General features: G+C 46.0%; 3 protein-coding genes across 4 annotated transcripts; 1 reads left to right on the top strand and 2 right to left on the bottom strand.

Annotated features, from left to right (window-relative positions):
* Positions 1-12: 12 nt before the first annotated feature.
* CEP104 (centrosomal protein 104) lies at positions 13-19,773 on the bottom strand. The gene is given in 24 exon segments (XM_075773623.1): positions 13-514; positions 2,589-2,733; positions 3,977-4,067; positions 4,928-4,995; positions 5,431-5,569; positions 5,881-5,989; positions 6,575-6,656; positions 7,133-7,169; positions 7,791-7,907; positions 8,323-8,529; positions 8,820-8,996; positions 10,538-10,615; positions 10,617-10,712; positions 13,132-13,299; positions 13,857-14,060; positions 14,911-15,159; positions 15,786-15,944; positions 16,160-16,328; positions 16,496-16,572; positions 16,969-17,034; positions 17,707-17,845; positions 18,161-18,334; positions 18,857-19,021; positions 19,723-19,773. Coding segments are annotated over 22 exon segments (2,856 nt in total). The 5' UTR covers positions 18,970-19,021; positions 19,723-19,773; the 3' UTR covers positions 13-514; positions 2,589-2,596.
* A 30-nt stretch (positions 19,774-19,803) lies between these two features.
* DFFB (DNA fragmentation factor subunit beta) lies at positions 19,804-23,915 on the top strand. Of its 2 annotated transcripts, XM_075773621.1 has the most exons (7): positions 19,818-19,948; positions 20,024-20,150; positions 20,264-20,452; positions 21,147-21,226; positions 21,392-21,562; positions 21,766-21,866; positions 22,354-23,490. In XM_075773621.1, the coding sequence occupies exons 1-7, from the start codon at positions 19,835-19,837 to the stop codon at positions 22,568-22,570; spliced, it is 999 nt and encodes a 332-aa protein (XP_075629736.1). In that variant the 5' UTR covers positions 19,818-19,834; the 3' UTR covers positions 22,571-23,490. The 2 variants fall into 2 exon arrangements, with proteins under 2 accessions (XP_075629735.1, XP_075629736.1); XM_075773620.1 differs by having other exon boundaries at positions 19,804-20,150; positions 22,354-23,915.
* A 521-nt stretch (positions 23,916-24,436) lies between these two features.
* C21H1orf174 (chromosome 21 C1orf174 homolog) lies at positions 24,437-26,777 on the bottom strand. Its single transcript, XM_075773622.1, has 3 exons — positions 26,530-26,777; positions 25,489-25,950; positions 24,437-24,771 (listed from the first exon to the last, which is right to left on the bottom strand). The coding sequence occupies exons 1-3, from the start codon at positions 26,758-26,760 to the stop codon at positions 24,664-24,666; spliced, it is 801 nt and encodes a 266-aa protein (XP_075629737.1). The 5' UTR covers positions 26,761-26,777; the 3' UTR covers positions 24,437-24,663.
* Positions 26,778-27,631: the final 854 nt, after the last annotated feature.

Below are 27,631 nucleotides of genomic sequence, written 5' to 3'. Positions count from 1 at the left end.
AGCTACCGTCCGCACTCGCTAAACAAATTTATTAAATAAGTGCAACAAAAGTAACTTAAGTGTTTAACATAGTGCCTTTTTCTGTTTAAATGACAGCGATAAAATCTCTAGGATTTAAATACCTTATCTGCCTCTCCCAAATCTATATAAAAGCTCTCGCTGGGCAGTGGGATCCAAGCAGTCGCTGGAGGTTCGGTGAACTCCTGCTTGCAGGGACACCAGCTGCTCAAGTCGTCTCTGCAGCTAGGATGGATGAAAACAACGTGGTTGACATTCGGGTACAGAGAGGGGATGGATGAAAGCCCACAAGCTGGGCACCACACAGTCTGCTCTTTCTTTAATAACGGTGTACCACTGTTGCTGATTGAGGTTTTCCAGGCCAACGCTTTGGAGAACTCCTTTCCGTTAGCCAGAACTGCACCGGCGCGACATTTTTGCTCTGGAACATTTCGCTCGAGACTTCATTGCACAGGAACAAACTTGGCTGTTTTTCACACCAGTGTTTGTTTTGCCACTGCAGAAAACACAGGTTGTTTATTAAGTGAAATGAAGCAGCCTGGTGAAATCACTCTTTAAAAATTACATTGGTGGTACTACTATGCTCAAAGACAGTCCTTTCACATTCAAAAAAATTCCCATTTTCTCACTTCTAAGGTATTTGCAATCCATACCATCGAGTAGTTAATATTACCTTTATACCTCACTCAAGAAGTCTAAGGATACCCAGCAATCTCAGTGAACATTTTACACTCTACAATATTTAAATGATTTCTTTAAAATGTCGCTAAAGAGCTGTTCTGGATTTGAACAAAAATTACAAAGCCCTGAGATGCAAAGTGGGGTGCCCTTGCCTATGTGTTTGTCTTCTAAAAGCCACTGGACAAAGGCTCCATGATGCGCTTCGCCTGCTCCTTGGGTAGGGACGGTGGGTGGGAAGGGCAGGGAAGAGGCAGGAATCTCCAGCCCGAGATTCTGCAGTGAAAAAGCTGCAGAGGGTTATTGCACAGTTCCTGTTCTCAAATAGGAACACGTGTCGCTAAACTAGAAATAAATATATATATATTTGTTAATATATATATTCCTAATGTATGTATATTTATTGATATATATATTTGGAAGAGGTAAAGAAACCATTTATATAAAAACTTTCAAAATACAAGCATGCCGATCTATCTGTAAAATTCACGAGCTTGTAGACAGGCTGCACGCAAACTATAAAACCCGCCTATGAGAAAACCAGTGCTGTATATGCAAAACAGGACTGCAAATTGGCTCCGTGGGAGCAAAAAAACCCAAGCCCTAAAACTTCTGTTACCACAAACGTTCTTGTACCCGTGGGTACGTCAACAAGGGACCAGTTAATTCTATCCTGGGAAGCAACGGCCCCCACCGTATAAGTGGAAGTGTCAAGATTGTTGCTTTAGGTACAAAGCTTCATCCATTGTGTCCTCACAGAATTTGTTCTCTTTGAAGCTATGAAATGCTCCTATTCTGTAATCTATGGATGTTTATTTTAATCGAGATCTAACTAGAGAAACTCAGTATCAGAGCTGGATTTAGAAGCGAGCTGAAAGTACGCTGAAGCAGGAAAAAAAAGGTCTAAATTTATGAATTCAAGCTTTTCAGGGCCCCGCTAAGCTCTTCTCATTTTCTTTAAGGGGCCATTTCTTGGGGATGTATTTCAGAATTTCCTCTGAGATTTTAAAGCAAAACTTGAATTTTTACAGTAGCTCCATCAATACACACTCTTATTACGTACCAAACGCTTGCAGTTTTGCTTAACCCTCCTGTCAGGTGGACTGAAAAGGCACATATTGCCAACATACCGATGTCATCATCACATCACAGGAACCTGCGCGACTGCAACATGCCTCTTTTGCTCATTGTACATCCACTATTACTTTCAGCATGTTCTAAAGTCAATTTTGGCAGAAAACTATCAGCAATATATTCTGCGATTATTACATTGGTCAGGTGATGACATCAGCAAACACAGGTATGACTTCCCAAGCTTTCAGAACATCTCACTGCAAACAAGCGTCACACAAGAACAAATGCCTGTCTGCTGCGTCCGTCCGGAAAGTGCAGTACAACTTCTGTTTGGCCCGTTTCTTGCTCTTCCCAAAAAGAAAGGCAAAGCACAACCGACCGTGGCTTTTGGATCTGGATCTCAAACCCAGAGTGTTGGAACCACAGCCCCGGAGTAATCCCCTAACAGGGCAGAGCCTTTGCGCCGACAGCAAGAGCAGCTACGCCACGTGGCCATGTCAGCTCCACACTCATGGAGGAGTTTTTTTAATATGAGGCACCGGCCAAAGCCCAGTGCCCGGCCGTCCTGGTGCCACGCAGGGAACACAGCAGGCTGGATCGGCCCCAGAACACACGCGTACCTCTAACATGCACATTTCTAGGAGAAAACCACAGCGCCGCACAGACAGCTAGCACAAGTTATCAGGCCAGGCGAGTACTGCTCGAGGCTGATAAACAGCCCCAAGCAGTCAAACGAGAAAGATGATATGAGTTGCCCAAGATTTTTAAGTAGCTATTATCAACTCTACGCCCAGTTATTAAGGCAAAGGAAAGAATACTTGTCCTGTCATCGCTTTGAGTATGTTTTGCCAGTGCTTTTATTTGGGCCTCCTCTTGGGGTTGGGATCTTGCTTGCTATAGAGGGAGGTCGGGCTTTTGCTTCTGAAGGAGCTGGCTTCCTTAAATGCTGGCCACCTATTTTGCCTGTGAAGAGAAAATACAGATCATTATTGCAAGCACCTCTAGTCCCGCTCTTGTATTTTTTCTCCCATTTTGATTCTCAAGATATATTAAGTCTGAATGACTGATAGGAGCAACTCAAGGTTGGCAGGCACCAGTCTGAGGTGCGTCTCTCACCAGGAGTGGTAGGACTACATGGTCAGGGTTCCTTCCCCATCCCTAGGAAATTGCTCTGGAGCTTTAGCTGTATCCAGGCAGGATTTAAGTTCCTTCTATGTTTCCAAAGTCTAAGTGGCAGCAAACTAACTAGCATTCTCCTTAGCAAGCAGAAACAGCAAAGCTGAAGACAGACACACAGACAGATGTGATTGTAGGTCCAGTTCAAGACTGGCAAGTGTGGAGTGTAACGGCCTTCCCTTACGGCAGCTGAAAGAAACAACTGAACAGAACTTTCCAGGAGTAGCTCTGAAATGCAGATATGAGCAAAGCAAGTATCAGGCAGAGGAGGTCAACTCTGGCAGCGACCTGAACGTGCCACAGACTAAAGAACTCTGAAAACAGTCTGAAGGAGGAAAGGTTTTGGATGTTACCGGCCAAAAGAGTTCTGGTGCTGCAGGTGGTGAAAAGAGCTTGTTTGTTTAACTTCTGTGTTCAGGAAACAGAAGGATTTTGCACGTGCTTCATAAATAAAGACAACTGTTAAAAAACCACCTGACGTCAGCATCGATTTCTCTTTGCTGGTAAAGAAGCTGCAGAATCATAAATTCTGCCTAGCTCCTGGGTCGGAATTGAAAAGGAAAAGCACTATGCAGCACTAACTATTCAATTCATCTTCTAATTAGGATTAGATTAGCATCCTCTGATTGGACATCAAAAGCTAAATCAGGCTCTCGGTTCTCTGCATCAGCATTCAGGACCTTTCCAGAAAGTTAACTGTTTAGTATCAGCACTGACTGTGCCAGTCACGGTCATACCATAACGCAGCAAAACCTCTGAACCAATCAAAGATGGCAGTTTCCCTGATGAACCGCGCTAATGCCCTCATTTCCAAATTGCTGTTACTGAACAGGGTTGAGAATTTGCTCCCTCAGTATACTAGACTGCAGTCTACAGCAGCACCAGAAATATCACTGTGGTTACACAAATGCAAAAGACCTGGTGAACACATAAGGAAGAGCCAGCTTGCTCTCCAGGATGAAATACTTTTCTTAAGTAAAGGCAACAGAGTAAAAACCATAATCATCATTATTGTAAAATAGCATCTTACCAGGCTGCACCAGAAGAGTTTTATTTATGGTGGATAACCTCCGTTGGTTCATTTTGCAGCCATCGTTGCCTATTAGGTGAGACTTCCAGGCCTACAGTCAATTAAAAAGAAGCGATATTACAAAAGTGGCAAAATTAGCCCATTTTTTATCTCGTCACTAAGTATGCACACACACTTTTTAAAAGATGGGGAAAATGAGAGCTGTATACACTTCATGGCATAGCATTTTAATCTGCTTACTTGTAAAAGCACAAACACCTTATGACTTAGTAAGTGGAACAGAAATTAATATATCCATTTCTTAAATGTAACTTACAAAGTAGATCGCAAGAAAAAGAATCCCAGTCAGATGCTAGAAATTAAAAATGAGTGACGTTCCATTTGTTTTTTAAACTTTCTTCATTAACAACTGAGTTCAAATCAGGAAAAAACAATATAGAAATAACATGGAAAAATCCTTTTATCTATATGTATTTTAAACTGAAAAAGCATGGTCATCACTACAAGGCTATGATAATAGTAAAAGTGCTGAGCAACCTGAAGGAGCAGGAGCTGCCATTACAAGAAAACATGAGAGCCTCTTCAAACTAGATGCTATGTGAAGTCTCTTACTCGTAAGAATCATCTGGGCAGAAGCAAGAAAAAAACCTAAAAATCCCCAAATCCAAACACCACATACATTTCTCAGCAAGTGTTTCAGACTCAGTTACAATACGCAGGAGGAGAAAGACTGACACCCAATAGCCTGCAGCCCCGTGGTTCCCGTATACACCTTTGAGGATAAATGACCCAGGTTTCAGCATGGTCCCTGGAGTGTGGGACAGCCGTTACAGACCCTGGCAAGAATCCAGGTAATTTCTTAAGTCACTGGGTGTAAGCCAGCATTGGAAGAGGACACAAATTCGGTCCAGTGACATAACAAAATCAGACCAGCCTAGCAGGCAGTCTTACCTCCTCTCCTGGGGAAAAGTTGTCATGGCACAGTGGACAATGGTTTGCCACGTTTTCTGGTTTGGCAGCTGAAACGATTAGAAAAAGAATGTAAGAATGGCAAAGAAAGGCTGAGTTCAAATCCAAGAGGAGAACTTGCACAACGACCCTGTGGCCAAACCAGCTCCCACCTTATTATCGCTAACTGCTCTCAAAGAAGTCCCGTGTTTAATCATCTACATCGAGACAGGATCAAAAGGAACGACACGGTTTAGTCCACAAGGATGCGGTAGAGCCTGTCTGTTCTCCTCACTTGTCCTCCCTGCAGGCATTCATAGAAGCGAAGCACTTCAAGCACTGGGACACTCAGGCACTTATTCCAGAAGTGTTCCTTCCTGAGGATTTACTTACTCCACAGCGCAGTACCTAAACAGCAGTGGTCTGACTTGCCCAAAAGACAGAGGATTTGCAAGTCTGACTGACTTGACTTTTGAAGTTCAACCTTCCTGTTCAAAACTACTCACGATTGCAAGTCTTGCTCTTAATATGTTTGGGCAAGTCTTCTTTTGGAATGGCCTCGCTGCATCGTTGACATTTCCCAAAGCTGTCCTTCTTATCACAGTCAGTCAACAAGTGCTCTGTCAGGCTCGCTATTTCCACCACCTGCAACACAGCAAGAGGCAGCCCTGAAGATCTGCACTGTAACTGAGTAAGGACAGTACTGAAAAAAACGCTTCTGTGGGTTTTGGAAGTGAAATCTCACTTTCCAAAGTGACAAAAGGCAAATGAAATTCTAGTCCAGTTATTAATACTGCTGCTATAATATAATGCTGCTCTTTTCAAGAGGCACTACCCGAGATCACACGGTTGTGTTCAGAATTCATCTACCTTCGCGCTAAATATCTTATAGCGCCCTAAAACCAGAGTAACAGCAGTTAATGTCTTGTAGTAGCTCTAGAAAGTTTACGTCTCACCTGTTTGCAGTGCTGACATCTGGTTAACATAGGACAGTGTTTCCAGTAATGGAGATCCAATCCTTCCTCTGTGAAGGATTTGTCCCGTTCACCACAAAAAATACATAAGCTAGGGAAAAAAATACAAGCGTCAGCAACAGCGCAGAATGAAATGGATGATCCTCATGTCTCCTGTTAGAAACTGTTCTGAAAAATAGCTAACATTTTGGCGCAGCTGATTTTCCCTATATAGCACTGACCTTAGGGTAGGGCACAAACAGACACTATGATGTAATTCATGGTAAATGCACCTAGAAAGCACTTGTTCACCTAGAATGAGATAATTCCACAAAGCTCTGAGAATAGCTCACTGAAAACGGCTTTCACAGCCCCAGAATTTTCAAATGCTTTTCTCTATGCTCTTATCCTGCAGTACACATGAAAGATACAGTATATCTTCACCTTATTTTATACTGGCAGTTGAACATGAAACTGTGGCAATTTCATATCCCACGAGCAACTACTCAGACAACAAGTTCAAGGTCACGTTGAGAACTTAAAACTTCAACATCTAGGATTGCCTGCTGAGAATTCCAAATCTGTTAGATTTTCTTTCTCATTGTTTAAATGCTGAAGGTATTAGCCGTGATCCACTGGAGAAATATTATTATCGTTATCAGCCTGCAGGTTATATCAAGCTGCTCATCTTACTTACTTATCCAAGTAATCTGGAACAGAAGAAGGGTCATCTGGAATCCCTGCTGCTGCAGGCTGGAGGCTTTCTTTTATCTGGTAACCTGGAAAAAGAGAACAATTAAACCCAAGATCACATTTTAATTAGTTTTTGTGCAGGTCTAGAAATACCGCTTCTCCGGACCTTAACGGCAAAGAACCTAACAGGAGAACACCGCTGCCATATCGGTAACCAAGGACTGAAAGACAACAGACCCAAAGGCAGTTAGGAAACTAGTGCTTTAGTGATCCACAACCAACATATTTTAGTGATTATTTTTACATGTAGTAGAGGATCTGCCTCAGGCTGGGGAGAAATCTAAAGCAGTTCCAAGCCAAGGCATACTAATCTCTTGTGAGAAATTAACCAGTTAGCTGATGATCCCTTTCATGAACTTACGGCAGGCTGAGACGCAGCCAATCTGAAGCGCTCTGGCATGTTTTTCACTGAGATAATTCAATAATCTGTTAAGCATCTACAGTGTTTCAAAGACATCCTGAAATACCTCTACACTTCTTAATACTATTTGAAACTACCTACCTTGATTCTTTGGCTTCTGAAAACCAGATTCTTTCTCCTATTGAATAAAGAAATTGAAGTCAGAAATGTCCTTAAGGACTGTGATGCTTGCCAGGGAGAAAGCGAGCAGATTATATCCTGATTTGTCTCTGGAATTAAAAGCTTAGAAGCAGAGCTGATGCAGTACAACATTCCTGCCTCTGGTCCTACAGCAATCTCTCAGGCCTTGAGGCAGCAGCCTTCTGCAGATGGAGAACAGCCTGGATGGAGAACTCCCTGGCTTTGGGGTAGCTGACTACCTTTTGCATCTAAGACTGACTGGGAGCGCAGCACAGCATGCTTCCAGAGGGCCCTGACGCACTCAGTGCAGTTCCCATACACTAGCCGGTACAGAAACACTTAGACTGTGGAAACACTCAAAATTACCACATGACAGACAAAGCTGCTATAGAAAAGAATCCAAATTTTATATTATGTTAGGAAAAATAAACCTCCAAATTTTCAGCTGGACTGCTGAGAGTGAAAGTTAGGTAGTATATGTCATGGAGTCTCTCTCTCTCTTTTTTTTTTTTTTTTTAGTTTATAACAAGACAACAGCAATGTTCATTATCTAGGCCTGCAATACCTGAGGAAAAAAGTATTTAAAAAAAAAAAACCCTCAAACCCAAACCACCCTAACCTTTCCTGCTTGAACTTCTGCTTGCATCTCCTTTAGAGCTGCCAGCTGACCTTGCAGAACTTTTATTTCCTCCTTCTTCTGTTTCTCTGCTTCTTCTGTTGCTGCCTTTCTCTGTGCCTGTCAAGAAAGACTCTTTCAATCATAAAAGTTTTTGAACCATCTGTCATATAGAAGAGACTACAAAACACATCAGCTGATGCGTACAGATTCCTCTGTACGAACCTGGGAGACACACAGAGCATTTCCTCTGTGCACACTGTTTCCAAGGCCAGGCAGCATGAAATAGTACATGTGTCTTTTCCAAAAGGATTGCGTATTATTTCAGAATTGTGGAATATCTCTGTATTCATTGTAGGCAGTATTTGTGAGTCTATGTAATAAACTGAACATCAGCTTTTTACACCTCGTGTTAACATCACACCTTAAGATGCTGTGCTACGTGTGTCATTCAGCGTCTAATCTAGGTATGAAATCAGGACATTGCTCGGTTGAATGCAATGTTTAAAGTATGTTCTACAATCTTATTACATACCCTAATTTCAGCTTCAGAAAGTTTACCATCTATTTTAGTAAATCCATCAAAGAGTGTTTTATAGAGAACAGTCTTGCGAATGCTTGCATCATCTGGAGGAAGATATTCCAGTATAGCAGCCTTGTGCTTCCTGTACATATTGAAGATAATCCGCAGTGCTACATCACGAACTTCACAAACTCTGTGTTCCAAAGCGCCCACTGCAAACTGGAAATAATAATAATAAAAAACCCTATGCCTCTTTTCCCACGTGGGTTTTAAAGACTTGTTCATTAGTCTAACACAATCCTTTCACCGCAGTGGGAGAAATCTTCACGCAGACAGGTTTTTGCAAACACTTTTTGACCTAGTGATTCTTTTTCCCCCCTATTGGCATCTTGCTCCCTCACAAGGTGTGCTGTCACCTCCAAGAGGCTCAAGCACTCCAAAACAGACAGACAAGCCCTAATAAAACAACAACAGACAAAGCTTCAGGTGCTGTGAACTCAGACTCCTACCTTCATGATGTTGCCGATGGTAAACCCAGAGTTTTCGGTTCCCATCTCTTTCAAGAGGCTTTCCACTAATTCCACTTGACTCATTGCCAGATGTGTTGGGGAGTTTGGTTTTAATGGTTGAACCAAATGAACTGGAACAATCTGAAGAGGTTTAACTTCACTACACAGTGCCATTTCCTGTAAACATACAGAGAGTCCGTGTGCGCGCAGGAATGCTACATGAGGAAAATTAACAGTCTTTGCAAAGTAGGGTTATGCTAAGTTACTTAGAACAAGTTCAGTAAAATGAAATAGGCCTCTCACAAGAAGTAGCTGTGTATTTCTTCCTTCAGCAGCCAGAAGTTACTTGCAAGGTTTTAAAAAGAAGATTATACAGATGTTTGATCTTGCTTTTGGCATCAGAGAGAAATTGGTAAAATCTTAGACAGTCTCAGATGAGCAAGCCTTACAGAACTGGCTTGTAAGGAAAATTTCAAGAACTCCATCTTACACTGAACTACCTGAGAAGCTAGATGAGAAGTGCCACAAAGGCTGCAAAGTCTTGACGTTGCATCAAGATGGATTTCAAGAGTGGTTCAGAAGACGTACGCCATCTTATAATTTCTCATTCTACTTCACAAATAACTTTAAGGGCTGAATTCTGCTGTTATTCAAAGCTCACTGCTTATTTCTTGGTGGGCAGCAGAACATTTACTAGCCCAAAGCAGCCCTCTGCCCAGTTGCTGTCCACTGGTGGACACTCCAGCAGAGGATGGGGGCCTGCAGCCCCTCGTCCTGAGGGCCAGATGCAGTTGTTGCTGGGTCAGCCTGTCTGTTTTGGACGTGCTGGTTTCTAGAAACACGTGGCACCTTCCGTAGAGAACTGCTTTTTCAGACAGGGTATCATCTATTAGCAGCGATACAAAATAAACACGTTTTCCTTCTCTCCAGGCCATGTCCTGTCTATGAAAATACATTTGTAACCATATCTCATTTCCTTTCTCATTCAATCACAAAATCTATTATAAACATGCCAAGCAGTAGTAATAAAGTAATCCGTCACCTTTGGGGTTGTAGCGACACACCAGAGTGCTTCACACAATAACCCAGTTAACATTCTAAGTACGACTACAGTGAAAGAAAAGTCTTTTCCCTCCACGTGTGGATGTAAGCAAGAATAAATAACTCGGAGCCAGTGACTCACTCCACTCCTGGGACTGAATTAACACATTTTCACACAGAATCACCATTCTTTCTTCCAAAGTCTACTAGAAAATAGAGCCTGTAATCCTCTAGCAGCAATTCACAGCTGCTCTTTGTCAATGCTGACCAAGGAATGGAGTGTGTCCTTTAAAAGGGGCATCTTTTTTATGCTTTGGCATAGTTGACTGTCAAAAATGCAATCAAATTGCAACAGTCTGAGCATTACGTTGTGCTTTCTTGCTTGCATCCCTGCAGACCACTTCCAACCAAGAAAAACACAAGAGTCACACCCTTCTTGCATCTGCAGCAGCAGGCATCTCCCTACACTGTCCCCCCAACAAAGGTGACGATACCCTGCTAGAAAACACACTGCAAAGATACTAAGTTGGTGCTACTTTGCCTTCCCTATAAGGTGGAACCCTTTATGGCAGCAAACTCTGGACGTGAAGTCAAGTCTGATTAGATGTTCTCCACTTGCAAATGCAAATCTCCACTCTTAACACAAATCAAACCGTAATTTGAGGAAAAGCACCTACCTGAATAAAGTTAGAAGCCACAAGGCGAAGACGGGATGAAGAGTCTCCTGTTCTACAAAGCAGATTTGGAAGCGTTTTTTTCCACACAATGAGAAGTTTCTAGTTTTCCTAGTTTATGCTTTGGTATATATTGGCTAATGATCATTTTTAAAAGTTTCAGGGAAGCTTGAAAAACCTAGGTCAAAAAGAAAAAGGAAATACTTATCAAAACTACCACACAGATCCTTGTTGTCAGACAAGATGGTAAAATCTTGTCTGTAGTTTGAAAGAACAACAGCAACAGGAAACTCAAAATACAGTAACACTCTTAAGGGGAGCCACTTCAGGTAGCCCTCTTCCAGAAAGTGTGTTGCTAGGGCTTAGGTGAAAGGCTTCAGGATTTGTTTTATAAAGAGTAACACAGCTCTTGATTTTGTTTCTTTTCTTCTTGTTTAAGGCTTATTTAAAGCCTATGTCTCCTTAGCCTAACTGGAATCTCTCAAGATGGAAACTAAAAGTAACTTCATTGCTGTATTTCAACTTAAAAAAAAAAGGAAAAAAAAAAGAAAAAAGGAAAAAAAGTGGGGGGGAAGAAAAGTGGGGGGGGAAGAAAAGTGGGGGGGAAGAAAAGTGGGGGGGAAGAAAAGTGGGGGGAAGAAAAGGGGGGGGAAGAAAAGGGGGGGGAAGAAAGGGGGGGGGAAGAAGGGGGGGGGGAAGAAAAGGGGGGGGAAGAAAAGGGGGGGGGGAAGAAAAGGGGGGGGGACGAAAAGGGGGGGGGACGAAAAGGGGGGGGGAAGAAAAGGGGGGGGGAAGAAAAGGGGGGGGGAAGAAAAGGGGGGGGGAAGAAAGGGGGGGGGGACGAAAAGGGGGGGGGAAGAAAAGGGGGGGGGAACAAAAGGGGGGGGGGACGAAAAGGGGGGGGAAGAAAAGGGGGGGGGAAGAAAAGGGGGGGGAAGAAAAGGGGGGGGGAAGAAAAGGGGGGGGAAGAAAAGGGGGGGAAAAAAAGTGGGGGGTAGAAAAGGGGGGGGAAGAAAAGTGGGGGGAAGAAAGGGGGGGGGAGGAAAGGGGGGGGGGGAGAAAAGGGGGGGGAAGAAAAGGGGGGGGGGAAGAAAAGGGGGGGGGAAAAAAAGGGGGGGGGGAAGAAAAGGGGGGGGGCATAAAAGGGGGGGGGTAGAAAAGGGGGGGGGAAGAAAAGGGGGGGGGGGGAAGAAAAGGGGGGGGGAAGAAATGGGGGGGGAAGAAAAGGGGGGGGACGAAAATGGGGGGGGGACGAAAAGGGGGGGGAAGAAAAGGGGGGGGAAGAAAAGGGGGGGGAAGAAAAGTGGGGGGGGAAGAAAAGGGGGGGGGGGGGTTAAATGGTGGGGGGAGAAATGGGGGGGGTAAGAAAAGGGGGGGGGAAGAAAAGGGGGGGTGTAGAAAAGGGGGGGGGAAGAAAAGGGGGGGGGAAGAAAAGGGGGGGGAAGAAAAGGGGGGGGAAGAAAAGGGGGGGGAAGAAAAGGGGGGGGAAGAAAAGGGGGGGGGAAGAAAAGGGGGGGGAAGAAAAGGGGGGGGGAAGAAAAGGGGGGGGGAAGAAAAGGGGGGGGGAAGAAAAGGGGGGGGGAAGAAAAGGGGGGGGAAGAAAAGGGGGGGGAAGAAAAGGGGGGGGAGAAAAGGGGGGGGAGAAAAGGGGGGGGAGAAAAGGGGGGGGAGAAAAGGGGGGGGAGAAAAGGGGGGGGAGAAAAGGGGGGGGAGAAAAGGGGGGGAGAAAAGGGGGGGGGAGAAAAGGGGGGGGAGAAAAGGGGGGGGAGAAAAGGGGGGGGAGAAAAGGGGGGGGAGAAAAGGGGGGGGGGAAAAGGGGGGGGAGAAAAGGGGGGGGAGAAAAGGGGGGGGAGAAAAGGGGGGGGGAGAAAAGGGGGGGAGAAAAGGGGGGGGAGAAAAGGGGGGGGAAGAAAAGGGGGGGGGAAGAAAAGGGGGGGGGAAGAAAAGGGGGGGGGAAGAAAAGGGGGGGGGAAGAAAAGGGGGGGGGAAGAAAAGGGGGGGGAAGAAAAGGGGGGGGGAAGAAAAGGGGGGGGAGGAGAAGGGGGGGGAAGAAAAGTGGGGGGAAGGAAATGGGGGGGGTGAAAAGGGGGGGGAGAAAAGGGGGGGGGAGAAAAGGGGGGGGAGAAAAGGGGGGGAGAAAAGGGGGGGGGAGAAAAGGGGGGGGAGAAAAGGGGGGGGGAGAAAAGGGGGGGGGAGAAAAGGGGGGGGGAGAAAAGGGGGGGGGAGAAAAGGGGGGGGAGAAAAGGGGGGGGGAGAAAAGGGGGGGGGGGGGGAGAAAAGGGCGGGGGGAAAGGCTGAACCACAATACGCAGATACTGCGTCAGGAGTTGTTTCTCAAGCGCATCACTCGGCCCAGGGCAGGATTTTCCATGCTGCTGAATGCCTGATAGCGCCCAGCCCTTCAACCTGACTAAGAGCTGACATTTCACTGGGTTTGCGGTTTTCATTTGGTTTTGTGGGTTTTTTTAAAAACTTAGTCAAAAGTAGTTTTACAAACTATTTGTTTAAATTATTTAAAGCGTGTCAACCACACAGTTCTACAATTTTTGCTGTTTGTTCTTCACTAAGCATTTCTTATCAAACATATCACAACTTACTGAAGACACTATGTCTTTGATGGCTCTTCTTACAAGAAAAATGGCAGCCCTCAGCATGTTCTTTAAATCGTCCTTCGGAGTGTTTACTGATGTCTCCATCAGCTTCTTATATACAGCCAGTAACGCATCTTCACGATACGACCACGTTTTGGAATATGCTCCTGAAACCTGAACGCAGAACAAGTTTCTCTCTTAAAAGGTCAATGCTGGTATTTCAACATTTATTCAACATGTATATACAGAAACAGCCTCAAAAGCACATATGAACTTAAGTGTGAAATCCCCAGATGATTGCTACAGGAATGTGGCCTTTACTAAAAGAGGTGCTTCTGCACATATTTTGGAAAAACAATGAGTAAAATGGATCAATCATCAATGGTCAGGCTCACAGAACCATTTCAGACACAGTAATGGTTTCCCTCCCTACAAAAGACCACTCACAGTGGCAAGTTACAGGTATTCTGTTCGGGTCCGTAGCCTAAAGCAGTCTAATGGACACTATCTGCTTAACAGCTCATCAAGTAATCAATCAAAACAGCTACAGCATCACCTTAATGCTGAAAACAGGCACCCACGTATCCAAGGCCAAATTTCCATCTCAGATTTTGAAGTAACAGCTCTGAACACATAAAAGCCGTATCAGTAGGTCTTTGCTGACAGAGCGCATATCAAATCAACTCAACACAGATCACAATAATCTATGCATTTATTTCATTGCTCTTTACCAAAGCTTCTCCAAAAACTTCAATAGCAGGGCTGGCCTCCCTCAGTGCCTTCTCAGTCAACGGCTCTGGTTCCCCAGTAATGCCACCGCTTGGAGTATCATTGATCTCCTCTTCAGTCCTCTCCGGCTCAAGGTACGGAATTGCTTCATCAGACTGTTTACAGGCAGCCGGAAGAGGTCTCTCATCATAAGGTAAAAATTCAACCTAACAGAGAAGACAAATTTGCCATTCTAGAAATGACTTCAATGGGAAGTTGTTTCACTGCTAATTGGATTCCTCTCAATCCATTTTTTTCCCCCTGTCAAAACAGTATCGCCTGACAATTAAGTACAGATGTTGAAGTTCCCCTAACAACAGCATGAAGAAATGGAATCAGTGCCTGTGAATAAAACTTATTCTTGTCTATAGAATAAGACACACACACAATGCCTCTTGCGGAAGCACATGCATCCACAGAAGAAATCACTTGTTGATAGGAAGCCAGCAAATCATAAAGCCTTTTTTGTTAAATTAGTTTAAGTCAACATCCTGTTAAGAGAGAACACTACTGCTACTAGAGGCGATGCAAGTCTTCCCTAACTTTGCCAAAAGCTGGAGCAGCAAAACCTAAAGATCAGGCTAACTAGAAACCATGGTTTTCTTCCCCTCTCACTGTAGGGTGACAGTGAGACTCTTACCCTACAACCACATTCCAGCAAATTTGCTTGCTGCTGTGGCCATCAGTGGAGCAAGCAGAATTCGGCTTCCACTCTACTGGCTGCGTGCCCTCTGATTAGTCATTGAGTATCTATTTCCTTCCATTCACCTGTTTGTAAAGCAGGTATAATCCCTTTTTGCCTCAATTGCAATAAACATTTGTGAAAGCTTCCAAAGAAATTCAGGAAAGAGAAAGACCAATGCCAATGATACAATAGGCACTGCTCAGTAACACAGCTAAATTCAGATAGCATACAAGCCATGAGAACAACCACAAGAGACCTTGTTGTTTTGGAAGGTTGAATACAAGATCATTTGCTCCCACAGATTTCTGCAGTAGCAGAGGTACAGTACTCACGTTTCCTCTGAGAAACACTTCCCCGGAGGTTGTGGGATGAGTCACGGGAGGAGGAGGGGATCGATGGGGAACAATAGGCTCGGCACAAGTGAGATCTGCGGACTTCTCTTCCAGTGAAGGCTGTGGTCTCCACGGCTCTCTTTTTTGCTGTTCTCTGTGCTCACAAGAAGGTGAATTTGCAGCTTTTGTGCGCTGAGGATTGTCAGTATAAATCAGAGACTCCACAGGCAATTCAGGTGGTTTTCGAATCTGAGCAAGGGAAGGAGAGTTTGTAAAGCAAGGCCAACAATGTACTAAAATCACAGTTAATACAGCTGCAACCCTGACAGTCAACAAGATTCTGCTGTTTTCCAGTAAATACCGGACCTCGCTCACAGACATGTAACCATTTCCACTGGATGCAGCTTTATGAAACAATTGGAAAATAATTCTACGTGGGGGTGTGTGTGTGGAGAGATTATAGCTTCCTGTTCTGAGAACAACATAAAACTGTATTTTGTCACATGAATTCTGTATGGTTAGCCATGAGGTTTAACAGCAAAAGCTTCTTATACCCCTTCAAAATATGAGAAAGTACCCTACGAATCTACATTGAGTAGTCCTGAAATTATGCAAAACATTCAGGATGCTAATGTCACTTGCTTGAGACCACAGCACTTTCATGTAATTTATGGAAAACTAAGCATGTTCATAACATGCCACATGCAACCCTTCAGTTAGGGAAATCCACAATCCAAACAGAAAACTTCAAATCATTATGTAATTGTCACAAAATACCTGTGTGACAACTCCTACTCCCTGAACTTACTGTGGCTGCTCTGCCAGTTCTACTTACGACGCGATAAAGCCTCCTGAATGGGAATAAGAGCACCCACCATCAGCTCTGCATCCAGAAGGTCGTGGAGCTCCAGCTGCTGATACACCTTCAGGCGGTACGCTTCCATTTGCTGTTTCTTCTTCTTAGCAAGATCATAATCCTCTCTCTCTACAGCATAGCGCTTCTCCACCTCATACCGTCCAAGCCGCTCTCCTACCTAGAAGACAGTATAACAAGCTAGCTTGGAATCGCATTACTGTACACATGCCTATGTTTCAGTCTTTCCAGTCAAGTTATTAAATCGAGCTCTCAGATTTTAAAATTACTATTTTGAAAATACACTGGGAATCATTATGATTCCGTATGAACACGAAGGTCCCTGGTGGACCACTGGAGCATTGTTTGGCTTAAGAAACAGTCTTTCAATGATACCTTTTGCAAGTCTGCAATAGCTTGTTTGAGTTTCTTGGCGTAATCATAGCGTTCATGACGGACAGCTTCACGCTTCATCTCATCCAGCCTACGTATTATCTGAGCAACTTCTGGATCCTGGTACATGTCAAAAGCCAAATCATCCAGAGGTGAAATGGAGTCAGGTTTCCTGAAGATACAAAATGAATAAAACAAACTTTCAGGTAACCCAAAATGGACGAGGCTGAGCATACCTCTTCTCTTTTTACTAGCAGGGAGCTAGCAAAATCTAGAAGCTGAAACTACTTTAGACTGAGTAGACATTTTGCCAAGGTACGTGCAAAACAACATCTTTACCCAAGGTAAGTTCCATCTAAGGCAGGATCATCTGATTTAATTCCTAAGTAGTGGTCTATCAGCTTCTCTCTTGAAGGCTTTGTAGGGGGGGGGAAAGAAAAAAAGATATCTTAATGCACATTCATCAACATCAAGCATGCATTCGGGACAGAAATCCTGTCTTGCCACAATCAACAGAAGCTATGCAACTTATAGTCCTTATGTTTTGGAACATATTGAAACAAGAGGACTTGGAGAGGCTGAAAACGCAAATGTTCCAATTGATAATGTCTTATTTTTGGACCCACAAATTACGGTCAACTTTTGAGAGCTTTCTTGCTTTGAGATAACATTAAAAAAATAACAAATCAATTTGTGGCAGCTTTGCTACAGCACAAAACTCTAGCAGAAGAAAGATGCATTCCATTACCCTAAGAACCCTGTAACTGAACGCGCGTAGCAACAGTAAAAAGACAGGGATGCTTCGCACTTACAGTGTTATTGCTGTCATTACTGTAGTCTGCTGGGTCTCCAATAATGTTTATAGCTACTAGGGCAACCTGGGATAGATTTAAAGAAAACGTAAATGTGTAAGGTCATTACTTTTTCTGTATCTTATAAAAGGTGAAACAAAATAAATGAACAACAACAAAAAAAAGGACCTGTGGTCTCCAGGGTGGCATGGAAGCAAACCAAAGCACTAAGTGCTAAATGTACTTCACGCTTCCTTAAAAATGTGTTACTGTATCTATAGACCACATTTACCGTCATCAGTTGTTCCCTTTTCTGGGATGGAAGTGAAAAGAGCCGCTGCAGAACTGAGGCAGGTATCATCGTTTTCTCTGTCAGGATGGCTGTATGAGCCCTTCACTTCATGCCGCATCAGCTCCTAGAGACTAAGAGCGGCTTTGGAGCAACCGCAACACTGTTCCCAGAGGAAGTACTTGGTCTTTGGCACAGAGCCTGCTGCGCAGTCTAAAACTCCGAATGGAAGGCAGTGACGGAATGTGCACTTGACTCATTTGTTCCGGATAAGTTGTGTGCGCTTGGTCATGACTCCAAGTCACTTAAAACCTCTTATTTGTATTTTCATTTTTAAAAGAAACCAAAAATAAATCCAGGAGCTTTCAAGCAACATTTTTAGCTTCTACAAATCAAGGGAGCAGATTTCTATGCCTGTTCTGCACTACTGAAACTTCACCTAGCTTATTGAGTAAGGACTCCCAACTTACCTGACTGTATAAGTTATATTTATTGACATAATTTTTATGGAAAATCAGCTTCAGGTACTGGCCAACTGCATCCATATACACAGATTTTAACTCTCGCGCTTTGAAATCCGTCTTTTCATTGTCCGAGAGAGGGACGTAACTGAGAAGGAAAATGTAACAAGTAAGCAGGAGAAATGTACAACTACGCAGCTATATTTTTGCTCCTTGGGTTAGAACTTGAATAAGGTTTAAAACTCCTTCATAACCAAAACAACATGTGCTGTCTTCTGACAAGAGTGTTCATCTGCATCACGCCTCTCATGCCTACATCTTCAGCTTTGTTACAGATCCAAGCAAGCGCGGAACCTCTTTACTGCCCGCAGCACAGCGTAGCGATGTTGCATGCAAAGCATAATGAATATTATTTCCTCCTGAGGCCTTTCTGATTCAGGTAATAAAACCATCTTTTACTTACCCTAGTCGGTGAAACCTCTCTGATTGATAAGGAGCAAAGTATTCAGGCAAGCTTTCGCTGATGTAGAACTCAATTTTGCTTGAAATCATGTACTGGTGAGCAAGCAACTGCAGCTTTCGTATTCGACATCTCTCCACCAACTGCAGAACAATTTCCTGGGGATACTGACAGAGTCTGAAAACACACACGATTTCAGAATCGACTTTTTAAAGTGAAGCACTTCCAACTTGAGTAACATTTCATTATGAAACTTTCCAAAGCTGTTCTAGCTTAATTCATACAGCTTAATTAGCATTGCAAATATTGTAAAAAGAAACCAAGGAGTAGAGTAGAAACACTCTTCGCTTTACCACATGTGTGTGGATGTTAAAGTGCCCCACACCTATCCAGAAGGTGTGCTGAGAATTTTTAATACTAAGCCAAAGTATTTGCAAACTGCAAGACAACTGACAAGAACAAAAATAGTTCCCTTTTTTCTTTTAAAGGATTTTATTTAAATGCAACGCCATGCCTTTAGGTGGCAACAAGGCGCTGCTTTTCCCCAGGATAAGCATTCCATGGGACTACGATAACTTTTTGGGGTTTATCATCAGTTTGGTCTGGGATGCTGTAAACTACTCTGACCACGCATGGTACATCTCCCACTCATTTTAAACTCAGCATTTCCGAACTATGCCCACCCCCCGCTCGCAGTACCTGGGCGATCGCCAGCCGTTCACTGTCGGTGCATGCACCATCAGCTCTTTCGCGCTGAAGCCATCTTCGTGTCCCGATGAACTAACAACTATAAACCCGATCTTGTGTGGCATCCTGCAGGAGCGAGCTAGTCAAAGCAATGATGTTTCAGGCTTAAGCTAATCCCTGGAAGGACAATAAAAGAACACTGAAATACTACAGACAAAGAATTAAATCCTGTGGTCCATCAAGTCAGGAGACAATGACTGCAATCTAAATTTCCTTTCACTAATTAACCATAAACTGCACCATATTCTTATGCTGAGTGTTTTATTAGTACTTAGTGAAATGACGGTTTAACATAAGTGCATAGCACTTTGCCAATTAATTAAATCTGCTAACCCAAGATGGAGCTTGAAACTACTTGAGTTCCAAACATGCGACCCGTACCGTCCTGTGTGCCTGAGCCGAAGGCAAAAACCCAAACAACCAAGAACAGGGTGAAGTTTGCCAAAACTCGCCAGCGCCGTTTCACAGCGACGCACACCCCGAGGCCGCTGACAGGGACGGCGGCAGGGAAACAACGAGGGGCAGGACAAGCGCCAAAGGCCACCGCTACCCCCCCGGGCCGTAGCGATATTAAGGTACTCGTTTCGCCCTCCTCCCTCCTTCCCCCAGCCCCGGCCGCTTCGCCATAGGAGCGGCGGCAGGCCGAGGCGGGCCCCGCAGGCCCCGGAGGGGTCACGGCGCTGCTGGGGGAACGGCGGGGCGGCGGACAAAGCCGCCCTACACGGCAGCGGCCTGGCGGGTACCTCGGGAGAGGCTCGCCGGGCCGGAGGGGAGAGGGGAGGAAGGGAGGAGAGAGGAAGCGACCGGGCCCCACCTGCCTGGCTGCGGCCCCATTGCCGGCTCTCATGGCAACGCCGCGCCCGCCGTCGGCGCATGCGCGCGCGCCCAGAGCTGACCCTGGCGGCGCATGCGCGCAGTGGCGGCGGCAGCATGTCGGAGGCGGTGCGGCCGTTCCGGCTGCGCGGGTGCGGCAGCCCGCAGAAGTTCGGGGTGGCGGCCGGGAGCCTGCGGGGGCTGCTGCGGAAGGGCTGCCGGCTGCTGCAGGTGCGGGCCGGGGGCCGCGGCGCGGGGCCGCGGGCTCGCCCGCCCGTCCGTCCGTCTCACCCGCCCGGGGGGCAGGTTCCCTTGCCAGGCAGCCGCCTCTGCCTCTACGAGGACGGGACGGAGCTGACCGAGAGCTACTTCCGCGCCCTGCCGCCGCAGACGGAGCTGGTGCTGCTGGGCCCCGGAGAGACCTGGCGGGGCTGTGAGTGCGCCGGGGCCGGGCGGGGGGAGCGGGAGCGGGGGGAAGAACCGGCGGCGGAGCAGCGGCCGGGCCCGGACGCGGCCCTTCAAGCCGGCGCCCCTCGCCCGCCGCAGGTGCCAGCGACATCGAACGGTTCCTGGCTGCCTTCTGCGACCAGGGAGACGCCGTGGTGGAGGCCGCTCGGAAGCTGCTCTCGGACGAGCGGGCCCCGCGGAGGCAGAAGCTGCTGGCGGATCTCATCCACAACCTGCACGGAAACATCCCGGCCGAGGACAAGAAGGACGACGAGAAATGGTTTGAAGGTCCGTCCGTCTGTCGCTCGCAGGGGCACCAGGCCCCACTCCGCCCTGCTGCTGCTCTCGCTGTTGTGCAAGTAGTGTAACACGCGGGGAGTCCTGGCTGCTGTCACCAGGTACCTGGTCAGGGCAGTTGTTACCGCTGATGTCAGCGTGCAGTTTTAAGTTTCATTCAAATATAGGCATATTTCCAATCAGAAAATGGTAAAAAAGCAAGGTTCCCTATTGTTCTATCCAAGATCGCTCTGGAATATGTTTTTCTCTGTTAACATAGGTCTGCATTTACAGTCTTTTAACAATTTGCTAACAGTATGTTGGTAATGCGCACGTATCAGCCAGCTAACCATTCTCGATGTTTTCTTTATGCTTTTTTTGCAAGTTCCCCCTCCTGTTCCCAAGTCATTGCTGCAGTTCTTCCTAAACAATTCCATTTTCTTTTCACAATCTCTTAGTCTTCTGTATATGCACATTAATGAGAAATACTTAGCAACTATAATATCAGCTACTGCTCTCATAGGAGATGCTCTGCTTGGTCCTTTTTAGTGCTAAGAGCCAGGGTAGTCTTGAACCAGTAAAATGAAAAAGGGAAAGAAAAAACATGCATGCATAGTGAGTTTGTGAAAAGAAGGGATACATTCCCAGCTCGGCAGAAGCGCAGCCCTGGAAGTACAAAGTTACACCACCATCTAACTCCCTTTAGGTCTAGAGTCTCGTTTTAAGAACAAGTCAAGCTACATGCGATACAGTTGTGAAAGCAGAATACGAAGCTACATGAAAGAGGTAAAAGTTTCTGTTGAAGTAACTTATTTTTAAGCTGCTAGTAAAAGTAATTCTGTGACTACCTATATATAAAACGCTTTTACAGTGTGACATACTGATTGTAGAAAAAAGCCTTGGCTGCTACAGGCGCCACGGAATGACTGTTGGGTTCCCCCCCCCCCCCAGGTTAGTAGTTTTATTTCAAATGTTCATCCTACGGCAAGAGATGCATATAAAGGGATAATCGACCTGATGTCCGACAAACTGAGATCTGTGAAATACAACGGCTGCTACTTTGACAGAAGAGAGGAAGCGACAGCCCGCCTGTGCACTGCGGAGGGCTGGTTCTCTTGCCAGGTGAGTTCAGCCCTTCCTGAAGCGGAGCCTCAGTTCTAGACTCACAGCGACACCGGAGGAAGGCAACGGTTCCGCGGAGCCTCGCGTAGTGCAGTGTCTAGTTTGGCGGGGTGAGGTCAGCACAGCGTGCGTGATCTATCTGTGGTTCCTTCCAGCGCTGGGTGGCGAGCAGCACCTCTCATGGCAGCCCTCCTGTTTTACAGGGACCTTTCGACAGAGATGACTGCCCATGCAAGCATTCTATCAACCCCTACAGTAACAGGGAAAGCAGAATCCTCTTCAGTACCTGGAATCTCGATCACATGTACGTACAACGCACTAACCCCAACTTACCTGTTTCATGCCCCAAGTCTTCAGCAGGAAAGGTGTAGCTGTTGGGCCTTTACCCCCCCCCCAGTGTGCAGTTGGCTCCGCTGTGAATAGTGTGTTGTGATACAAGATGCTTGGATGCTGTTTCTGTAACATAAAATCCTGAAGATGGATTATAACGCTGTCTCGTTAGCTGCCTGGCTTCCGGTCTAGTTCCCTTTGTATGGAAATGTACCCCTCCTCACCACGTTACCCGTTGTGAAGGCTCCTCTGGCAGAAACCCTCAGACCCACTTCGGGCATTGTACGCTCGGGAAGCAAACAGGATTTGCTAAGCTCATTTCCTAGGAAAAACAATGAATTCTTTCACCATAACTAGGTTTACAATTTTAAGTTCCGCCTCGCTCTAAAAGGAAGATGGAGACTTGATTATTATGACAAAAGTTTTGATGGCAATATTGTTTTCTCTTTTGTGTACTGCAGAATAGAGAAGAAACGTGCTGTTGTCCCAGAACTGGCAGAAGCTGTCAAAACACGAGATGGAAGAGAAGTGAACTGGGAATACTTCTATCAGCTGCTGTTTACCGTGGATAATTTAAAGCTCGTACATATTGCTTGCCATAAGAAAACCAATCATAATCTCAGCTGTGACAAAGCTAAAATTTACAGAAAAAGGAAGCAAAACCACAAGATTTCATAGTGCTGTCTCTGGAAGTGACTTCTGCTCTTTTCAAAATCATGTCACGTTGTATCATTCTTAAATAGCTCTGGTTTCTTACACAAAAACTTACTCAGGAGTCCCTGGCAAAAGAGACTTGCTAAGTAATACAACCACAGCCTCACCACAGAGCCATTCATATTGTGCCTAATTCTGCTCTCCCGCCTTCTCTCTCACTGCACGCCTGCCTTCGATCACGCCGCGTAAGTGCGCTTAATACAGCCGAGTCAGCGTACGGCAATGGGGCCAGAGGCCGACGCCGAGTACGCCCCATGATCTCTTGCCACAACAAACATCGGCCCACAGCTCAGAAATGAAACTTGGGCAAAGCCTTTCTTAAAAACTAAGCTGAGAGGACCTGTGGATTCCCTTTTCTCTGACTGTTAAGCCAAACAAAGGATACCTGAGGAGAATGAGCTTGCTCTGTGCCTTTTCCAGGCAGACAACCGCAGTATTTCAGGTACACCAAAGGGCAAGCAGTGAGAGAGCTGCCAGCTCTTCATACCAAAAGACCTGCGCTCATCCACGGCTGCTCTGTTTGCTGAGGCTTTAGACATGTGTCTCCTAGAAGGAAGAGCAAGGCCGTGGCATATCTTTGCTTTTCCTACCTCTGTTCTTTGTCATCTTTCCCAGAGATTTCCCTCCCCTGTCAAACAATTTCTGCCTCTCTAGCCTGCATTTGCTTCAGGCGAGACAAGCAATGTTACTGTATGATAATCATGTTTACCTGCTGCTTTAGAGATTTTTGCTTTTATAGAACACTTCCTACCTCAGGTAACGAATACAAATAAGATCAATTCTTACTTGATTTTTTTTAAGTATCAGCTGATAGCAACTGAACTTTCAGGGACTGTCAGTGTAAACAATGTGAATTTTTTCTAAATAAAAAACCTACCACCATCTGTCTCTGTGTGTATGTGGAGGCAGAGGTGCACGAGTGGTTAATGAGGTGTAACGTGGCCAGGCTAGAAAGACACACTACACTGTTTTGACATCACAGCTCAGATTCTAATGACAGACACGATGTCATTTGCATGGCATGCTTCCCACAAACCGAAAATCACCATTGTGCACAGTGCTGAAACTAAAACAAGTATCTGTGTGTGAAGACACCTTTGCTAGAGAGAGATGGTAGCAAATACAGCATTGAAGGGAAGCTGGGAGAGCTACTTCAAGATGGAGTTGTGCTGAAAGCTGTGAATATGCCATTAAAAAATTAGATTTTTCTGTTACAGAATTAAGAGTTAAAAGGAGCCCAGAAATGTCGTTGATGGAAACAATGCATCAGCTGGAGTGGAAATGTGAATATCATGTCATGCATATACAATTTGTTTGGCTTACAACTTTTGAATGTTTAACAGGCTATAGCTATAGAAATTAATATTTATTTAAACCATCTGCTGATAACATTTTCTGTATAGTTTTAGAAATGTAGAAGAAACTATTTATAACCGTAAAGATCTGGAAGCTTATTGCATAATCCAGCTTTCAAAGAAGTCTTATCATAAACATCAGGTGAGCTACCAGTTCCTGAAATCACCTGAGGTGGCTCATTATTTTCTAAAAATGCAGACCGCATTTGGGAGGGTGAGTTGGTTCTGGTTTTGATGCAAGCGATGCAACACAACATGCACAGAGGCTGGTGTCCCTCTGTGCTGGCAGTCAGCCGGCTGCTGCAACAGCAGACAGCACAGAATGAAAAGAAAAAGGACCTTCCTCTAACATGGTTTTCTTGGCTATTTTTAAAAAAGGGGCAAGACCAAACGTTCACCCTAGATAAGGGCTCAAATTTACAAAAAAGCAGTAAGAACTTCTGTTTTCCCTGGGTTTTTCCCTAAATATTAGTGGTAAAGTGATAACTTACACTTTTATTTCCAAATCACTGAACATTCAGTCAATCTTTGCCCCAGATAACTGTGGGAGCATACTGCATCTGTCAATTCCAGAAAAACAAACTCTACCAGTTCTCTGTCTGAGAAAAGGCAAACAGACACCTTATGTTAGCGATGCAGCCAGCCATCATTATGTGGCTGCAAAGGAAAAGAATAAAGGTTTTGTTTGTTTACAGTTTGTTGTTAGACAGCATCCTCTTCATCATCCTCCTCTTCCTTTGCAATGAAATGGAGCCTTCTGAATTCTCGCCTGCTCATTGTTGTGCTTGGGAGTACCACTGCTGGGAGATCCTTTAAGAAAAAGATAAAATCATTATGGGAAGTCTGTCGTGGCAAACCTTGCCATCAGTTCACACGCTTCCACATCCGACACGAGGCACCAACACACACCTCTTCACTTGGAAGCAGTGGCACAAACCCATAGCTAAAGCAGAGCAGCTTTGTGGGAGCTTGCCTGAACCAGGCCCGGCTCACAGCTTTCCTTCTGCAGGCTTGAGAAGGATGCAGACAGGGTGAAGTGCTCCACAAACAATCCTTGCTACTCCTCATGAAACGCCCCAAAGAAGGCGGCGTTGTTTGCCCAAAGTTATACAACGTTAATGGTAGACCTGGTATGTGAATTTAAAGTTCTGGCCCCCAATCAGCCCAAAAGCAGAGCTGGCCAGAAACCAGTTTCCTTTCCAAAGAATTACAATAAAGAACCAATGGCCAGTGAAAAGCTATTTTGACAGAATAACACTGCATCTCCATAATCCAGCTATTGATGAGTAAAAATAGCTACCTTATGGTACTGTATTAAACAACTGAAATAAGATTTTATATCTGAGATTTAATTGCCCAGCCAAGTTATTTATCTCTGATTGACACAATTCTATCTAGGGAACAGGGATATGACTCCAGATGTCTCCCAATACTGGTCAAGTCTGCCTACGATTTTGTTTGAAGATGTGAGAGTGAAGTGGAAGAGAGCTGAGGCTCTGCAGTGTGAACAGACTGTCACCATCTTACCTGGATAAACTCGCCATCTCCAAAGAACCGGTCCACTGGCATTGGCTGGTTGCTGTCTTCATCCAAGAAAGCACTATTGTCCGATTGTATCGGCCTCTTTGGGAGATCTCCATCTGACAGTACACTCTCACAGCTGCTCTCCTCTTCACTGCAGACATGATTGTGCAGATTGTCGTCACTGTCCATTTCTGATGGAGCACTGCTTGATTTCGCTGCACCTAGCTTGGTGACATTAAGCTCCTTTTCCTGGTTGTCTTCATTAGTCTCTGGAATGCTTTCACCTTTTTTCTGTTGAATGATATTGCGGTCTCCTGGATCCCCATCAGCTGTTTTAGGCGTTTCCCCCAGTGCAGCAAGGTTTCCACTTCCACAGATAAGTCCTCGTTCTGATTTTCCTAGACTAGGTTTTTCACATTTTAATCTCTTTGAAGGTTGTGTCTCAGCTGCTTTGTGTGAAGAAGACTGTAAGAAAGAAGATAAGATCCTAAAGCTCACTTGAAAGAAATGAAATCACCAGATCTCTTTAGTTGCAAGGCTGGACATGGAATGAGGCGAGCAGCACCTTGATCCAAGGCTGGATCACTAAGAAAAACAATTAGTAGAAAGCGTATGTGGAAAAAAGAAAAGGGGAGCAGATAGCTTACACTACCCACAACGTGCAGTCCAGCACCAGCAGAAAGCTACTCCTCAAAGCATGAACTAGCACCATGCGGGGCTAATCACTGCTTACCGAATTTCCCTAGGGAAGCTGTAGATGGCAATTACCACAGCCAAAGGGACTATCGCCCCTTGCTAGCAGCACTGCACACCGCTAACTGCCAGCCACCCCCTTGAACCGGCAGGAACCCAAATCTGGCCCCCTGCACCACACGCCTCCACCCAGGCCTCTAGCGAAGTAGCAGGGAGATAGCAAACGCGGCGAATTTCCCTAAGCTCTCCGGGTGATTCCCTCAGGGTGATGCTCAGTTTGTGGCTGTCACTATCTGCACCCCAACGCCGTCCTGCCGACCCCGCGGCCGCCCCGGGCCCCGTCCCTCCTACCAGGCTCGGCGTCCGGGGGCCGCCCCGCTGCTGGCGGCGGGCCGGCGTTCCCCCCGCGGGCTGAGCGGAGGCGGGTGCCGGGCGACCGCCCTCCGGGGAGCCCTTCGCACAGCGCCCGAGGGGTCGCCGCCGCCGCCTCGGGAGAGCCGGGCCGCGGGGCTCCGTGCGGCTTCGGCCCCGCGCTCCGCCCGCCGCCATCTTGGGGAGGGGCCAAGAGCCCGCGCTCGCCATCTTGTGGAGCCGCTCGCCTTGGCGGCACCGGGCCGCGCCATCGCCTGTCTGCCGGGGTATCGGGCGGGCAGGCGGCCCCTCCGGCCGAAACGGCGGGAGCGGTGGTGGGGCGAGACGGGGCCTAGGCGGGGAGCGCGCCTCGGGGCCTTCTGCAAGCAGGGCGGCTGGCCCGGGCCCGTTACGCAGGCCCAGACCCCGGACTTGGCCCACAGGCAGCATTGTGTTACATTAAAATGAGCTTTAGCAAAGGAGAACTTGCCTCCAGATCTCCCTGGTGGGCTGCTGTCTGGGGAAAAAACCTAACAAATTCTGCCTGATGGCTGCATCGGTTATTAATGTTGCAGATCTTTTGCTTCCTGTTGTGTCTTCCTTCTGGAGCAGTGCTTGCTCCTGTTAGAAGATGGGCGGTCGGGGAGTTATTATTCAGTTATGCCTCTCAGTTCATCACCACAGCCCTCAGGGAGCAAATTATGTCAGTAACTCAAATCCCTCTTTAACTTCAAGGCCTCTGACGATAGCAGATAAATTTCTGGCTAGCAAAGCAGCCCAACACCTAGATTTAAGTATGTAATTATCTTCACTTGTTTTATTGGGGGAGGCAAAGTAGCACGTGTGCCCGTTGGGAGAAATTGTGGGTACCATGTGCCCTGTTAGTCCCTGCTGAAGGAGGGACGGCAGCGTCCGCCGCAATGGAGCCCAGGGACTCCATCCATTACACTAAACCACAGCTCACTCTGTGCTTAATTCGGGGCTTGGGGGATGCTGTGGGGATTTTTATAATTCTGTCCGGCTGAGGCCAGAGGAGTGTGTTTCGTTACAGCAGCCTTTAATGTACTGCAAGTCTCGGTGGTTTCACTGAGCACTCCTCAAT

The sequence above is a fragment of the Balearica regulorum genome, chromosome 21 (assembly GCF_011004875.1).
Source record: "Balearica regulorum gibbericeps isolate bBalReg1 chromosome 21, bBalReg1.pri, whole genome shotgun sequence".
Taxonomy (NCBI): domain Eukaryota; kingdom Metazoa; phylum Chordata; class Aves; order Gruiformes; family Gruidae; genus Balearica; species Balearica regulorum.
The sequence above is the reverse complement of the archived record's forward strand: the minus strand, read 5'-3'. Positions and strand labels throughout refer to the sequence as shown.